Source organism: Convolutriloba macropyga, chromosome 15 (genome assembly GCF_964194025.1).
Source record: "Convolutriloba macropyga chromosome 15, txConMacr16.3, whole genome shotgun sequence".
Classification (NCBI taxonomy): Eukaryota; Metazoa; Xenacoelomorpha; order Acoela; family Convolutidae; genus Convolutriloba; species Convolutriloba macropyga.
Genome location: NC_134482.1, coordinates 18,479,244 through 18,496,659, shown reverse-complemented (window position 1 = coordinate 18,496,659; position 17,416 = coordinate 18,479,244). Strand labels below are relative to the sequence as shown.

At 32.8% G+C, this 17,416-nt stretch overlaps 3 protein-coding genes across 4 annotated transcripts in view; 2 read left to right on the top strand and 1 right to left on the bottom strand.

Annotated features, from left to right (window-relative positions):
* The window catches only part of LOC142354324 (uncharacterized), a 498,674-nt gene that overhangs the window by 304,872 nt on the left and 176,386 nt on the right, over positions 1-17,416 (top strand). The gene's annotated exons all lie outside the window — the stretch shown is intronic.
* Positions 1-17,416, top strand: part of LOC142354323 (nicotinamidase-like) — a 496,312-nt gene that overhangs the window by 304,866 nt on the left and 174,030 nt on the right. The gene's annotated exons all lie outside the window — the stretch shown is intronic.
* LOC142354233 (uncharacterized) lies at positions 2,896-16,560 on the bottom strand. 2 transcript variants are annotated; one of them, XM_075406484.1, is made up of 4 exons: positions 16,283-16,554; positions 13,239-13,619; positions 10,817-11,011; positions 2,896-3,542 (listed from the first exon to the last, which is right to left on the bottom strand). In XM_075406484.1, the coding sequence occupies exons 1-4, from the start codon at positions 16,313-16,315 to the stop codon at positions 3,339-3,341; spliced, it is 813 nt and encodes a 270-aa protein (XP_075262599.1). In that variant the 5' UTR covers positions 16,316-16,554; the 3' UTR covers positions 2,896-3,338. The 2 variants fall into 2 exon arrangements, with proteins under 2 accessions (XP_075262599.1, XP_075262600.1); XM_075406485.1 differs by lacking the exon at positions 13,239-13,619 and having other exon boundaries at positions 16,283-16,560.

Genomic DNA, 17,416 nt, shown 5'->3' with positions numbered 1-17,416 from the left:
GTTCCTTATGTTTGAGATCGTATGATTGATGCCTGTATAAAGCCTTCTTTGATTCAAAGGATAGATTACAGACATCGCAGAAGTCTATGACACTAGTATTAGTTGATTGAGACATGATGTATTTTTTTAGGGAAATAATCAAAAAACAATTTTTCGAAAAATGAAAATGAAATGCGATAAGTGTATAAATAAACCTTGGAAAGAATGTTGTAATAATTGTAAAGAATTAGAATATTCTTGTTATGTATGTAAAAATATGGTTAAGGTTAAAGATTATATAGAACATTTGGGATATCATTATTCTGATCCTGATCAATATCTAACGTGTAGCATGTGTAATGTTTATAAAAATATATCATTATATAGATTTAGAAATAGGAAATGTAGACTATGTATTTATCTTCATTGTGTTTCCACCGATCTCAGTGTTTTTGACTGTGCTATTATTGTTCGCTTTCTTTCATATTTAGCAACCGCTAATAGTATAAGAAGTCAACAAGCTTGGTTTAACATCGCATTACACTGCTTAGAAGATCGAATGAAAAGTGCATGTCATGCTAAAATGGCCGCCGCCATTGACAAAGAAAGCCACCACCACTAACAGAATGAAAACAAGTGAAAATTTTGAATATAAGATACCCTTAAAAATTAGCTAGTAAAGTGAGTATTTATTAAAATCTTTATTTAATTTTTAATAGATCATACAAATCATTCAATTTAATAGAAGGATTTAATTATTATTTTACTTTAAAACATGTAATTACTTGGGAATTGATAACTAATTTCAACTTAAAAATCATGTCAGAATATTCTAGAAAAAAGAATGTTCTAGAATAATTCTCCACGTGGGGACCTTTATTCTCCACGGCATTTTTTGGCTATTCATCATGAGTTTCACTTCACTACAAAAACTAGCGAAAAATTTTAAACAATTTTCGTCATTTGACGAGACTTTAATAACTGGAGCTTTATCATCCACTTCTTTATCTGAAGAGAATATAAACGAGTCGACTAATTTAACAACTCAAATGATTACATTTTGTAAGAAGAACAAATGCAAACCCGACAACACCGCCGAACATGAAAGTGAGAATGGAAAACGAACTAAAACAGAACTCTTCCAGTTGTTCCACTCCACGTTCAAGAAGGACCTACTAAGTTACGAGCATCAGGAAACACTGGACAAGTTTGAAGTGAATGTGCCGGAATATTTATCTTTCCACAATAAACTCAGGAATTCATTCAATATTGGTGAATTTGAGTCTTATCTCACCACAGTCAATAACATGGAGGGAAAGCTGAATCGTTTATATCTACTGACAATTTCTGACAGAGGATACATATGGGGGAAATTGAAACAAAATCATCAAGAAAACAATAAGGATATTGCTTGGAAACAACTGCTGAACGATAAAGGATATTCCTACTGTACCATCCAGAGTTATATCAACTTCTCTCAGGCATGTGAAAGCTATCCAAGGATCCTAGTCTCAACAGACTACTACTCAGAATGGAAAAAGTTCCTAACAATGTTTTTGGCAGAAGTTCAGAAGGATAGCCAGCTACAATCTAGGTGCATGACAGAATTACAATTTTCATAAATGATAAATGAGTGATTGATTATTCAGAAATATATTTAATATTAATATTAATATTGATATCGATATCCCTACAAATGATACATTAATATTGTTCAGTCAGCTTAATATTAGACTTCAGTCAGCCTAATAATTAAAATTAAAAGTGTTCAAGCATTCTGTAGTTGCACCCTCCCCCACAGTTGCCATTAGGAAAGGTCGAGCAGTACTGCCGTAGCGTGGTAAAGGCGAGTCAACCTTTTAACAAGACCTCTCAAAACTCGGCTCAAAAATGTAACCAGGTACATAGAATCACTCAGTTAAACATCATAGATCAATCGTCTCCTGGTTAAAGTCAAAATTTTAAAGAAACTTGTTTCTTATTATCCAATTCTAAGCAATTTTGAGTTATTCTCAGTCCATCCGATTCTATTGAAAAAAAACTTTGTGAGATGATTAACCTGATTTATTTCAATATAGTTTGGTATATTAGATATGAAATTAGGCTTAAAACTAGCTTTGAGAACTTTTGGATATTAGCGTATGAAATACATAAATTATACTGGCTATGTACATTTTTGTACACAATTGTGCGCGTAGTATGTATTTATAGTGGTGAATATAGTATTGGATAAAACAAGGGATTCAACAAACAGTAAAATTTGGCCTGATTCGACATGCGCGATTAGCGTTAGGAGAAAGGGACAAATTTTACTGGTGGTTGAATCCCTTGTTTTATCCACTACTCTCAGCTGAGAGAGGTAACTCAAGTAAAATATCAGCATGATCTTCATGTCAACACAAACAATATAAAATTTCAAGCCTGTGAGAAAAAATACTCCTTTTAGGATTAGGGAAGCAAGATTGATCTTAAGATTTTGTAGTTCTGTATTCAGTTTGTTTGTTTTTGAATTCTTGTGGAATTATGCAGAACTAAAACAGAATAAAAAATAGATTTAATTCTTTGTTCGACGTTTAATCAGTTATAATTGGGAGTTTATATCGCAATTTTCACAGATATTTTAAGCAGTAGCGCTCGTGGAAAATAAAACTTGCAAAGAATAAATCATGAGACAAAAAATTTAGCATATATTAAAAAATTTCTGGTTATAGTCGAGCAATTTTGCATTGTTTTGTCGCAATTTTTTTGTCGAATCATGGTCGCGCATCCTTCCACTATCTGTTCCATCGGGTCATGCTTGTCTTAAAATGCAGAAATTTGCGCTATTTAGAAAATAAGAGTTTCTCGTCAAGTGAACTTTTTGTCTGAGAATGTGATTATGGCTCTTTATCGTTTGGATAACACGGTCTGGTCATAATAGAACAATTTGGAGTCGTCGCACTTCTAATTCATAGTCGCGAAAATTTGAATAGCTCGCAGGGCCAAAATATAAACGCGTTTTGGTCGGATCATTTCGTGGTAGTTCGCGCTAATGCTAGCTAATTCCAGTCATGGCTAATTTTTTGTCTGGATCAACCGGTTTGTGTTACTCCACCACCTCACACCGGGCGGTTTAATAAGTACTCTTCTTAAGACACCGGGCATCAACTTGAAGACATCCATTTAATTCTTCCCTAATTGATCCAATTATATTCAGGACTCACTCGCTCTAAATTGCTAAGAAGTATAACATAAGAAATATCATAAAAGCCAGGGAGGCGTATAAACTAAATAACACTTCTTACAAATTCAATTTTTGCAAAAATTGCACGAAATTGGTTATTGCTAAAAATTGTTTTCATCTCTTAATTCGTTGAAAATTAGCTCGAGCTTTCCCCGGCTGTTTTGTCACTCTTTTTCTTCCTTGCTTTTCCTGTTGATGACTGGACAGCTGTTTGGCCCCCCTCCGGATGGGTTTCAGCTGTCTCTGTATTGTCAGCTGCTCCTGCTTTTTTCTTCGACAGCTTGTTCACACTTTTCTTTATTTGAAGACCTAATTTTGAGATCTGTTCTTGGCTGAATTCCTGAAAAAAAGTTCCATTTAGCTCCAGCAAGCAATAAAAAAACATTAATATATACCTCTAATACAAATAAGAACAAAAAGCAAAGAGTAAAGAGACAATTTACAGTTAAGAATTTATCAGTATGAGAAATTAAAAAACATCCAATTAGTTATTTGAAGACCATGACATTACAATAGTAAAATTGGGACTAAAATTTTATGCCCAATTTTTTTATGCACAGCGTGAAGATTTACAATGTCACTAAAATTTAAAATCGTTTGTTTTCAACGATATCATGCATATAAAATTATTTTGGGTCTTTCAAAATTTCTCTTCAACTAAATGGAAGAACAAATTGTTCTTCCAACTCGATTTTCAAGGAAGCTCTCGATGTTTTAAGTCTAATAATAGAAGGTAGACTATCGTAAAAGAGAATGTCTTGTGCCACAAAATTCAGCAAAATATTTAGTGTTCCTTTTTATATCAAACGTAAGTTTTTAGACGTGCGATATTTTTCTTCTCACAGTGGAAAAGATTCAATTTTTAAAACTGAAGGGTCGCTGTTGAGTAAACGATAAAAAACAATTTGCACAACAATACTGAATACTGTGAGAGAAAAGAAACCGTTAATTTCCATTACGAATTTTTAGATCTGTGTATCGGCGAATTTGTACTTTTTCCTACTGAAACAGGTTTTAAATCCCCAATTTAATTGACTTTCCAGAAATGTCATAAATGTTTGTGAAAATCTACCGAAATTGAAGCTGAATAGTCTATTTGACTGAAAACAATCGTGTTGAGTAATATTTTTCTGTCTTGTCATATAAGTTTTCACTCAGTGTTTTGAAAATTGCTGAAACTCAAGAAAATGTTATTTGATATTAATAACTACGCCAGGATACTTCACACTAGTTGATTCTTTAAATTATTCATCGATGACATTCGAAACCGGGTTTGTCAACCCATTCTTGGTTAATAAGACTATGTACTCTATTTTCTGTTTGTTGATCATTAATTGAGACTTTGTAAAAAGAATTAATAAAATTTGAATTGTTATGTTTAAGCCTTTTTGACAAAAAATCAACATTATTAAATGTGAGAAGAAAAATGGATGTAAAAAGAAAAGCAATTCAGTCTAAGCATTTCGAAGTATAGAATAGAAACACATTTTTGAGTGCTTTTTCAATTACTGTGAACGAGCTGAAGACCGGAACGGATCATTTGTGGCGTCTGCAATCTGGATGCATACTGTCTTTAAAACAAGAACACAAGCTCACAGAAATTGAAGGAACCAAAGTCTGAAACAGGAGGGTCTGGTCTCATTGGGTAAATTTAAAAAATCAGCAACGATGACCTCACGCTGGTTACTTCATTTCACAGGAATCTCCTGAGTTAACTCAGAAATAAGAAATAGAACGTTGTGACATCTTTCCTGAAGCATGACTAAACTAAGGTTCGCTAAAAGTTGCAGCCGTAAATGAATCATAAGCGTTTATCATATGGATACATATAAAATTTATAGATGGACCGTGTCAGCTCGGGTAACCAACCAAAACAAACCTATCTTTTGAGATCATTCAAGGTTTTAAATGACGTTGTTAAATCTTAAAAACTTCCTACGTGAGTTGAAAAAGAAATTTCTCACAAGATTTTACCGACACTTCTTCCAACAAGATTTGTACAAGATTTTTAAAAGCGTAAAATTTTCGAACAAAACTCTTACAAAAGTCAGCAAAAAGAATTCTTTGTTTAATTTGTCTCCAAAAAACAAAACCGGATAAAATGAGGTAGGAAAAGAAGCGGGCAAAATTTGTTTTTGCAATTCGCATCTCTCGGAATTTCGCTGCCAGTTTTCTTATTCTTGTTTTATGCTTTTTGTTGTCTGATTAGGAGTTACTGTACTCCACTTTACTAAATTATTATTTTGTTTTTCTTTAATACAAGCGTTGCGTTAATTCTTCGATATCGGAACGTTAGTGCTTATGGCTAAAACTTCCTGTTTTAAAAAGGAAAAACTGACGGTTTGTTGATTACTTTGAGCATATGTTTGTTCTAATACAAATACAGTTAAGCAAATTAAACGTTGCTTAAATTTTCATTTTTGGTCAAATATTCAATGCCCTTCTGAGATCGTCAATCAAAAGCAGCTGGAATTCACAAAAATAGCGTTTGAAATACCAAAACATAAACCGATTAATGCTGGAAGAATTGCTCTCGAACGACAGGCGGGTAGAAAAACATTTGACCTCACCGGGATTCGAACCATCGACCTCCCGCTTCATAACCATCTGCACTGCCGACTGTGCTATTTGTCCCTCCATTTAGCTTCAGAGTAAGAGCAATAGAAATCACTCAAAAATGAAGAAAAAAGCATGAAAAAGTCACTTGAGAAGTCAAAGAATGTTCAAGAAGAAAAAAGCAAAAGGGTCAAGCGAAAAATTTGCATAAAAAGACCAACACATTTACAATAATTGCTATGAACTTCGTTCAAGAGCAATTAAAAACGTCAGTACCTCCATTTTAATAATTTTAATGTCAAATTTATTTTTTGACCGGCTAACGGTTAAACGCATGAGAAAAGGAAGTTTCTGTTCATATTTCAAGAAAACTATCGGATTTCTTATATTTCCTGACTCCCTTATAAGAAGAACAATTGAAAATGTATTTCTGAAGAATGGGAAAGCAATCAGTGTTAGGGTAACGTTCATGGCACTAAACTCATAGAAAAGAAGTCGAAAATGTTTCAAAAGAAATGAAACATAACCTGCAGATTGTCGAAAAATAGCCGCCGTTGATTCCCATAACCACGAATGGGATTGAAAGAAAAAAATAATGAAAAAAAAGATTTTTGTAAAAAAAAAAACAATTTTAAATTGCGAACTATTTTGATGTCAATTTGTTGTTGAACATACTCCTGTTTCACAGTGAGACGATACAGGAGCTAGTATCAATACCAATAAGCATTAGTAATGGCAACTAAGACTTATAAGAACAAAGTTTGAGTAACGGACATCTAAAACTGGGCTTTATGGGTTTTTCCTTTATGGGCTTTATCGTTTCGATTTCTGATTTCATTTCTGAATTCATTTTTGATACTGACTCCGTTCATTTTGAATTGCCTTGATGCGCAACTGCTGTCGAAAAGCACTTTGAGCAGAATGAATGACCAGTGAAACTAGCTTAGAGAAATCAGAAAGATTTCACGCAAAATGTTGAACAAACTTTCAACTAAGGTAAAGCGAAAAATCTTAGTACGACGAAGTAAAAAACATAGCAGAACAAATTCTGACGTACAATTCAAAGAATTTCCATTGACTCAACAACATCTAGACCTAGAACGGAATGAGTGAATTCGAAAACCCATTTCTAAAAAAATCAGATCAAAATTTTAAAAAAACAGAAAATCATTGTCAACATGCCGCATGTGAACAAAAAACGACTAGCGGGAAATGGAAATTTGGTTCAAACAAAAAACTAGGCCCAGAATGAACTATGAATGGATTGAACAAACCATTTAGAGAAAAGTTTGATCCAAAAAAAAGAAAAACAGTAAAAATCAAAGTGAAATTGCCGCATGTGGAACAAAAAACCACTAGCGAGAACGCGAATTTTTGTTCAAACACCGTTTTCTCACTCTACTTTAAAATTAGAGCGAAAAAATTTCACGCCACAAAACCACTCGCTCCCACTTACTGTTTCCGCGTGACCAAAATCACCACTCCAATTTGACTTCAAAAATCATGAAAATGTGTGAACAGATCTTTAAAAAAAGACAGCGCCGCCAATACAATTCAAATTCTTGAATTGTAAAAATTGGGAGCACTATAATAGCCGGCTGAGAATCTGAGGCGGCTATTAAAACTGATATCAAAGTTTATGAACAGCACTTCAAAAGGACATTAGTTGTTTGTTCTTTTAATGTTTTCTTGAGCATCTATTTGTGCAAAGCCAATTTTCATTTTCTTAAGCAACTATTAACAATTTTTTAATTTCTTCAACAACTTCTTAAAATCTTCAGCCAGAATTTTCTTCAAACAAGATTCTTAAAAAACCATTTTTTTGTCTGACAAGATTCTCACAAGATTTGGAAAATTATCTATTCGTTTAACTATTCTCTATAAAGATCCTTGAGAGCAGGACTAGCTCTACAAGAATTAACAAGATTAACCAATTTTGAAAGAAGTCTAACGACATGCACTAATAGAGCCAAGATTAGCCACAGGCGACTTATCTTAAATTGTAGGAAAACAAATACCGTTCAAGAAGAGCTCATAAACAGCCTCCTACATCATATCCTATCATCGTGTAATCAACCTATCCGAACAAAAAAAACCAACAAGAGAGGTTCCTCTCAGATGTTGCATCTTCTTTTTTTTTAATTTTCCTTCTTTTCAGTTGCTTTTTCAATTGTTTTCGTTTTTACTTTATTTATAGTTTTCTCAACCTTGAATGTCAATTCCTCGTTCTTATATTGCCCTTTAATCCTTTAAAAAACAGCAATAAAATTTACGAACAAACGTGGAAGGATGCTCCCCCCCCCACAAGCAAACCTTAGAGGACACTGCACCAAACATCTAAGATGGAGGGAAGGAAGCGAGTACAAAAATTATAAATTTTACTTTGGCATGGGCAAAATGGAGAACAACCATAACTCTACCACAGCCCATATTACGTTCGGTGAGCACACCTGCAATTTTTGTCTCTACGAAATATTCACTGCCAGTTTATTCTCAGTTTATACGTTTTGTTCTCTAATTAGGATTCATTCTACTCGTCTTTAAAAACTGTGCTTTCAATTTTGTGTAATCCATCTTTTGCGTTAGTTCATCGATAACGTAACATTAATGTTTTGACAAATGCTTTTTATGAACAACAATTTAAAAAAGAAGAAACTGAACGTTTTCTATTGATTATTTTGAGCATCTGTTTGTGCAATTCAAATCAGCTTAGTGCATTAGTTTTTACGTAAATCTTAATCAAATGTTTAATTTTTCAGGACTCTCCAAAAGCAACTGGAATAAAACAATAGCGCTTGAACAAAAAAATGTCAGTAAATACTCCCACTCTAATAATAATAATGATAATAATAATAATAATAATAATAATAATAACAATAATAATAATAATAATAATAATAATAATAATAATAAAAATAATAATAATAATAATAATAATAATAATAATAATAATAATAATAATAATAATACTGTCAGATTAAATTTTTGACTGATTTACAAAACATGAGAAAAAGGAGTCTGTACATATTACAACATTTTCAAGGAAAACTCTAGTCTTGACTTCTTTCAAAACTTCTCTCTAATAAAAAGCAAACAAATGTCTGTTGTTATAAAGAATGTTTGAGCATCCATTCATTCCAAACAAACTCAATTTAAAAAAATAGATTTCTGAAAATAAATATAGAGAATTCAATCAATTTTTGGGTGGAAGTGCGGGGGTCAAACTCTAAGAACCACTATTCACACCATGAGTACACGTCTCCAAAACAGTTTTTGTGAATCGCGTACTTCGATACTAGTGAGCTGAAAGTCTCTAAGAGAACTTAATGCCCTCTAGGCACTATTTGTTTATTCCATTTTTGAGGACAAAAAGTCAAATGGGCAGGACAAAAATCGGTCAAGCAAAAAATCGTATAAAAAAGACCAAACGACTAATATAATTGCTACAAACTTTGCTCGAGAGCAATTAATACTCAGCACTATCCAAAACAGAAAACACGAAAACCGGTACAATGTTATTTTTGGCGTCACTTTCAATAAAGCGACAGAAAATTTTAATCCAATTTTTTAGAATTAAATCTCGAACGAACAGTTTTTCCAACCTTCTCCGGTTTGTTTTACTGTAATTAGTTGATTTCGCAAAATGTACAACCAAAAACCTGGTTTCTGATATTTCTGTTTTAAAACAATCAATCGAAAACAAGATCGATCGGGTATTTCCCATTATAGCCCCCTCTCCCACCTTAGTGGTCAGATAACCTACAGCCCCCTATAACGGTAAGTAAACATACATTAATGGGGGGCTATATTTTCGTGGGGGCCATAATGGGAAAGATCCGAACGATCAACAGGGAACAAGTTGATCAATCTATTTTCAGGAAAATTATAGCACTGATTTATTATTTCCTTGTTGTGCCGACAGTAAAACTTAATCATAAGTAAATTGTCACTGACAGTAAAAAACTGCTTAGTGGTTTCTGAGAAAAATTTTCTATTTAATAGAGTAATTTTTGATTTTAAGCTGTGAAATTGTTCAACAGAGATACACATCTTCCTGTGCGTGGTGTGGACCAATTGTGTCTGCGTAAAATTGACCGACTCAAATTTCTTAACATTCATCTGGACAACTGTTAGAACAATCCTACTCTTTTTTAATATCGCGAAATAGATTGCGAAATATTCACTATGGCAGACTTCACCATATAAATGTACAACAGCTAATAGTCGGTTAACCGATTACATTTTTAAGCGTTTATTGGATTTTAACATTGGTACTTCACGTGCCCTGATTTTGCCCTGAAAAGTCGCGAAAAATAATTCTTGAGTGGAACTAATCAGATTGGATTACTTTATAGCTTTTTACATATCACAATTAGTGCTGCAGAATTGTAATTGGAAGAAGTATATGCAGAAAAATTTCAACAATGAACAATCAGAGAGCAATAATTTATTATTAATAATAATGCTGTCAGATTGAATTTACAAAACATGAGAAAAATGAGTGTGTACATATTTCAAAGCATTTTCAAGGAAAACTCGTCTTGACTTTTTTTCGAAACCTCTCTCTAATCAAAATGCGAATAATTTTCTGTTGTTATAGAGATTATTTGATCATCTCAAAATCTGAAATGAAATTCTTTTTTCTCTTTGGTTATAATTCTTTGCCGATCAAAGAAATTGAGAAAGAAAAAATTTCATTTCAGCAGGTTTTGCATCGTTTTAAACATAGATAACAGATTCTTGTGAAAGAGGTTACAGCAAAAGTTCTACAAGATTAACTTTGTCTTGTAAGATTAACTTTTTTTACTCCTATGCAAACTACTGAAAATGATCTCCCAGACCGAAAAATTGGAGATGGAAAACTTCAAATATAAATTATACCCTCTGAGGGACTTTCCAAGCGTTTCCAGGTATCCGTAGATCATGCACACCTTTGGGAGCTTTTACCTCGGAGGCGTTTTTGATCTCATGACAACCATATAGAACCATAACAGCTCGTGTTTCAGAACCAATAGCCAGAACAGCTCATAAATTATTTGAAAATATTTCCATTCTCACCTCTTTTCCATATATGTCGAAATTACTCAGTGACCCATCAGTGTTCTTTCGAATGATGAGAGGATAGTAAGTTGTGTCGTCTTTGAGTAGATTGTACGCTTTCTCCTTAACAGACATTTCGGCTAGGTTCACCATCTGGCCACTTTCGTCTATCAGGTCAAGGTCACAATTTGTTCGCTCGGGCAGAAGTTTATTCTGGAACAGACAATTTTTTGAACAAAAATTATATTACATGTGTTGACGAGACATCAATTCAAGATGGCCGAAGTAAATATTACAAAAGTTGAAACTCTTCCCACCAAAAAGTGGGAACTTGACTTTGTCCAATAAAACATGTAAAACAGTAACTCTCCGTTAAAAGAGACTGAACATGACTTTATATCACTGAATTTACATTGCTAGAAACGTTTTCTCTACACAAAGAGTACAACATGAAATAATCCTCCCTGCCCTAATCTATGGATAATAATGTCCTCTGATCAGAATATTCTGCAAATCCCTTTATCATTCGATAAAATTTGTACCAACCATTGTCGATATCCCAAGTTGAGTTCCTTGCAAAATTACGTATGGCCACCAGAGTATCATCATACACGTTGCTTATGTTCAATCCGGCAGTTGATTATAAGCAGTTTATATTTTAAGCAATTTTGATCAAACAACTTCGATCGTTAGCAGCTTTTGTCAAAAGCAAGTTTGATCACAAGCACGTTTTGTCATTTGCAATTTTGATCACAAGAAGTGTTTGTAATAACCAATTGTGATCATAAGCAGTTTTTATTACAAGCACTTCCGATCATATGCGGTTTTTGTTGTAAGCAATTTTGATCACAAGCGTTTTTATTATAAGCAATTTCGATCATTAGCAGTTTTTATTATAAGCAGTTCTGACCAAATGCCGTTTTTGTTATAGGCATTTCTGATCATAAGCAGTTTCTGTTCTGAGCAATTTTGATCATAAGTAGTTTTAGTTGCAATATTGATCACAAGCAGTTTTTTGTATAAGCTATTTTTTATCCTAAGCAGTTTTTGTTATAAAGTGATCATAACCAGTTATTGTAATAAGCAATATTGATCATAAACAATTTTTATCACAAGCACATTTTATCATATGCAGTTTCCATTTTAAAAATTTTTGATCTTAAGCAGTTTTTGCTATAAGCAACTTCGTTCATACACAGAAATTTTAGTATACAATTTTGCTCATAGGCAGTTTCAGTTTCAAGCAATTTTAATCATAAGCAGGTCTTGGTATAAGCAATTTTGATCATAAGAAGTTCTTTGTCATAAGAAATTTTGATCATAAGAAGTTTTTTTAGTATGCAATTTTGATCATAAGCAGTTTTAGTTATAAGCAATTTTGATCATAAGCAGGTCTTGGCATAAGCAATTTCGATCATAAGAAGTTTTTTTTTGTTATAAGCAATATTGATCATAATAAGTTTTTTTAGCCTGCAAATTTGATCATATGCATTTTTAGTTATAAGCAATTTTGACCACAAGCAGTTTCAGTTTTAAGCAATTTTGATCATAAGCAGGTCTTGGTATAAGCAATTTTGATCATAAGAAGTTTTTTGTCATAAGAAATTTCGATCATAGGAAGTTTTTTTTAGTATGCAATTTTGGTCATAAGCAGTTTTAGTTATAAGCAATTTTGATCATAAGCAGGTCTTGGCATAAGCAATTTCGATCATAAGAATTTTTTTTTTGTTATAAGCAATATTGATCATAATAAGTTTTTTTAGCATGCAATTTTGATCATATGCATTTTTAGTTATAAGCAATTTTGACCACAAGCAGTTGTTGTTCTAAGCAGTTTTGCTCATAAGCAGTTTTAGTTATAGGCAATTTTGATCATCAGCAGGCCTTGGCTTAAGAAATTTTGATCATAAGCAGTTTTTGTTATAAGCAATTTTCACCACAAACAGTTTTTGTTCTAAGCAGTTTTGCTCATAAGCAGTTTTAGTTATAGGCAATTTTGATCATCAGCAGGCCTTGGCTTAAGAAATTTTGATCATAAGCAGTTTTAGTTATAGGCAATTTTGATCATAAGCAGTTTTTGGTATAAGCAATTTTGATCACAGGAAGCTTTTGCAAAAAAAATTGAACGCAGACTATACGATTGTACTGCGACTCCACTTGTGATACTGCTACCCTCTAACTTAGAATTTCAAAAAGACGATGCTTCTATAATTCCTAATTTCAGGCGCAAAATTGATTCCTTTCGATTCTCTCCACAGATACATTTTGATCGAAATTTAATTTTTATTTTTAGACAACTATTCCGACGTTTTTACGTACGGGAAAACAACAACACGCAACAAGATAACAATTAATGTCAACAACCAGTAATTTTTTATGAGTAAACCTAAAGATATTGACGTGGAAAGGTGAGAACTGAGTTAAAAAAACAAAAAATGACCTTCAAATGATCCAACAGCAGTACAAAAGTGCAATCTAAGTTGACAACGAAGAACTCTTCAATAGGAGGCGGGGGCTCTTTCGGTCCAGGTGAATTGGGCCTTGATTGTGGGCTATTTTTCTGATCTCCAGGGTTTACAGGTGTCAAAAGGTCAGCTGCCACATTTTGAGCCGGTTTATTGACCTGGTTTGACGCTGGGTTGACCTTTTGATCTTCAGTTTGGGACTTTTGGGTATTTTGTCCTCCGGTGGCATTTTTCTCTGGCGACTGTTTCCTCGCTTTCTGCTCTTTTTTGGACTCTTTTGTCTCCTTTTCTCCTTGCTTTGAGGGGTTAATTTCATTTGGGTTCAATCGTGTCTGCTGCGCATTTGGATTTCGCAGCTGTCAAAATTTTAAATAACATTTCGAAAAATAGCAAGACAAAAATTTTCCGTCTCATTGTTTCTTAACACTAAAGTCATGGAATCAGGACTTTGATACTATGAGAAAGCTAATTTCAACAAATTTATTATCATTAGAAAACGACGTTGAAAGAACTTGCAAACGTTTTTTTTGCATAGAGACATTGTTTTTTTAATACTTTAACATGAAGTGTTTGAAAACTTGTTGTTGTATAATTAATTGCGGATTTTCACATAGGCACCGTTAAGCTGCATATCGAGATGTTGGCTGAAAATGTGCACCATGAAAATCTGAAAAATTGTTTAGTTAATTGTTCTGTATTGTTTTTTGGATCCATTCTGTTTCGGCCCCCAGTGTTTTTTATGACCCCCAATTACAAATTATATGTTGGATTCTAGCACGTTACTACGTAAGAAAATAGCACATGAGCCTGGGGGTCATAAAAAATTTATGTTCACTAAGCTGGGGGGCCCGAAACAGAATAGATCTACTTTTTTTAATTGCCTTTTTATTTTGCTTTCAGAGAAACAAACAATTTATGTTGAATTTTAAAAATTGTACAAGTTCACTGCAATTGTTTAGTAGCTGCTTTAGTTTATTGCACAGGAAAAAATTAAGCATCTTGAACGGTCTTTTATTGTTTGTCCGCTTTCAACTTTCAATTTTTTTTGTTTGGTGTTGGGTCGTTGCATTTGATCTTGTGGTCCCGTTAGGCATTTTTTTTCAATTTTTTTATCCTATTCTTTGTGCATCCGTACTTCCTCAGCTACTTTTTTATTTTTAAAATCGTGACTGGTCTAAATTGGCGTAAAAACGTAATCAAACAGTTTTATGGAGAATCAAGGTTCAGATATTTAAAATAACTACCACGAAAATTGATCTTAACTGGAGAGCGGGCAGTTTTCACGAGCAAGCAAACTTTTGAAATTTAACTTTCAACTCTGGAAAACTAAACCAATTGGTAACGCAAAAAAAATATTGCGAAATATGATTTAACAAAAGAAAGATTAGTGGTGGCAATTTTTTCGAGCACTTGATTAAAACTGTTGAAACCTAACCTTCCTTGAAAGCTTATTAACAAGAAGAGTCTTCTTTTATCATTTACCATTACCTGGGCTTAAAAACTGGTGCTGATATCTAGAAGACTACCTAAAAAAACCAAATAAACTTCAATATGTGCTGAAAAAAGCGCGCAGAATGGGAATATTTTTTCGGCAAATAGAAACTACAGCTGAAACTTACCCAGGCATGATTAAATTAAAATTTCATTTGCCTTCAAAAAAAAACAACAAAAAACATTTATCCTTTCTAAGTCCAATAGGAGAAGTTCAATAGCTGCTGCTGTAAACCTTCAGACCTGGATTTTAACTAAAAAAATTTAAAAAAATTGGAGACAGTAGGATTGCCTAAAATAGTTTTACTACTTATCCTGAGAAGCAAAAAATTTTTCACGATGCTTTACGTCAGCGGAAAACTTATAATAACAAGAACGCAAAAACCCAAAATTCTTCTAGAAATTGTTACTTCGAAAAAAGTGACTGTTTTACAGCTTCTGGTAGTTTTTCAGGCTATTCTTAATTGATTAGTTGGTGTTTTCGTTGACAAGCAAAAAATTGATTGGCCAATTAAAATGCAAAAATATTCAGAATTGTGTTTCACTCCTCCTTTTTCAGAGTTGTTACATAAAATTATTATCAAAACAAGAAAGGATGCAGGTTTGTAAAATTTCCATTAAAATTCATCATGCATATATAAAAAAAAGATTTTTACAAAAGATGGTACTAATCCCTACTTTTGTTAAAAAGTTTAAGTACTTACAGAAAGTTGTCATTAGATTTCACGTTCTAACCGTAAGTACACTCAGAAGACTTAAAACAATTACATTCCACGCACATTGTAACTAAAAGCCACCCTAAAAAAAATTGAAATTAACGCTTAGTTTGATTAAAATCCATGCCCTGAAAATTAGCTTACGGTCAAATGAATGGTAGTGTTCCTATCTCCGGTCCAAATAAATAAGTGAAAAACTTTGCTTTGAGTTAAACATCAAGAAAGTGCAGTACTTCTTGTTTTTTTAATTTAATTTTTCATTCACGCAATCAAAATTATTACTAAAAACTTAAGTGAAATCCAGCTTGGTAAAAAAAACTTGATTCGCTTCAGCAAATTCATAGCAAACAAGTCCCCTTTTCAGAGAAGCAAGATAAAGTTGAATTCAGAACGAATCGCAGATTCTTCCACTGAGGGTTTATTCCAAAATTTAATGAAGTTAGAACCGTTATAAGGTTTGAGCCACGTAATAAGAAAAAACACGTATAATTAAATTATAATAATTTAACACTTCAGAAGAGAACTTTATAGCTTAAATTTTCTTGTTTCTGACTAAACAGTGAAATGAAAATTCTTATCTGTCGTAAGGACTATTTGAAAATCAATCAGAAATTTCTTAGGTTTTTGCTATTGTAGCTGCCCACACAAATATAACCCGTATTGTAAAGAAAAAAAGGGGCAAAACGTGTACTTAAGGCAAATGTGAGCGTGGTTCTGTTTTATGGCCGCTTTACGCTTAAAATTCTTCATTTTTTGCAATGATTCAAAAGACTCTATTTGTTCTTTTAAAAAAGACACCAAAATGGTCTCACCTTGATTTTGGCAATAGCGATGTGTCTCTCCATGGAGTTAAAATGCGTTCATACAATCATGTATCCTTCTGTATAAGTTGTTCACATGAACAGCTGTTTTCCAAATTGATTTTCATTCCTGCCTTCTATCTCGCTTCTATTATTCTACACATCAGATTGAAATGATGAATTGCTGTGTTAAAGAACAACATGTAATAAAACTCAATCAACCAATAATTACCTTCTGTATAAGTATAGCTTCACACTCTCAATTTTTAAATATTTTTTTGGTAATATAGATATTAATAGTATGGAAACAAAAGAGTCTTTGGTTAAGAGATTTATTCATTGGTTCAACGCTTGATAGAGCCAAAATATCCAAAACCAAATTCAAATTCATACAATTCTTTTGAGTTCTATTTGTAATTTGTTTCCATAACTTTGTGGTCTATTGTTGCTGTTGACCTAAAGCTTCCATTAGGTTTTTGATAGCTGTACTCACCCCCTTCCGTTTGTCACATGACGTGTGAACATCCCTTTCTAATCTTTACGCAATTTTCGTGGTCACAAAAAATCTATTCATATGCACGCTTGCAGTGTACCAGATTTTAATTTGATGCAAAGAATCTTTTAGTTTCTGTTCATAAAAATTGGACAAGTTGAAGAGCGTGGCAAAAAGTATTAGATCAGAGCAGCTTAATCATCGATAATAAAAATTCCAGACAGTGAAAACTTCAAAATTTTACGCCTTCCTTCGCGCAGATCAAAAGTTTTGAATTAACGCTCAAATGGCTTAAATTGTGATGTATGTAGCTTTTTGTCACCATGGTGTATATAAAATCCATTGTTTTGCTTAAAACTTACTGAGATCTTTGGTTATTTTTCATTGTTTTTGAATTATAAGCCACAACCAACTTATTTCTCATCATTTTTTCAGCTATTAAATTGAAGAAAATGTAATTTCTATAATTTTTTTTAGAAACATAGACGATCAAACGAACCGCTTTTCCTGCTGTTGTCAGCTGAACAACGGGAGTAGTTTTGTATTCCCTGTGCTAAACGCATTTATGAACAGAAATGTATTCAAACTTTGTCAGCTCATGAGAAAATGGACGACCTATTTCCTTCTAGGAAAAAAATTTGTTTAACTTATTG

Coding starts and splice junctions, on each gene's coding strand:
- LOC142354233 (XM_075406484.1), bottom strand. CDS start 16,315: ATGGAGAGACACATCGCTATTGCCAAAATCAAG. Junction 13,620..16,282: donor TCGCTATTGCCAAAATCAAG/GTGAGACCATTT, acceptor AAATTTTGACAG/CTGCGAAATCCAAATGCGCA. Junction 11,012..13,238: donor TGCTGTTGGATCATTTGAAG/GTCATTTTTTGT, acceptor TGTCTGTTCCAG/AATAAACTTCTGCCCGAGCG.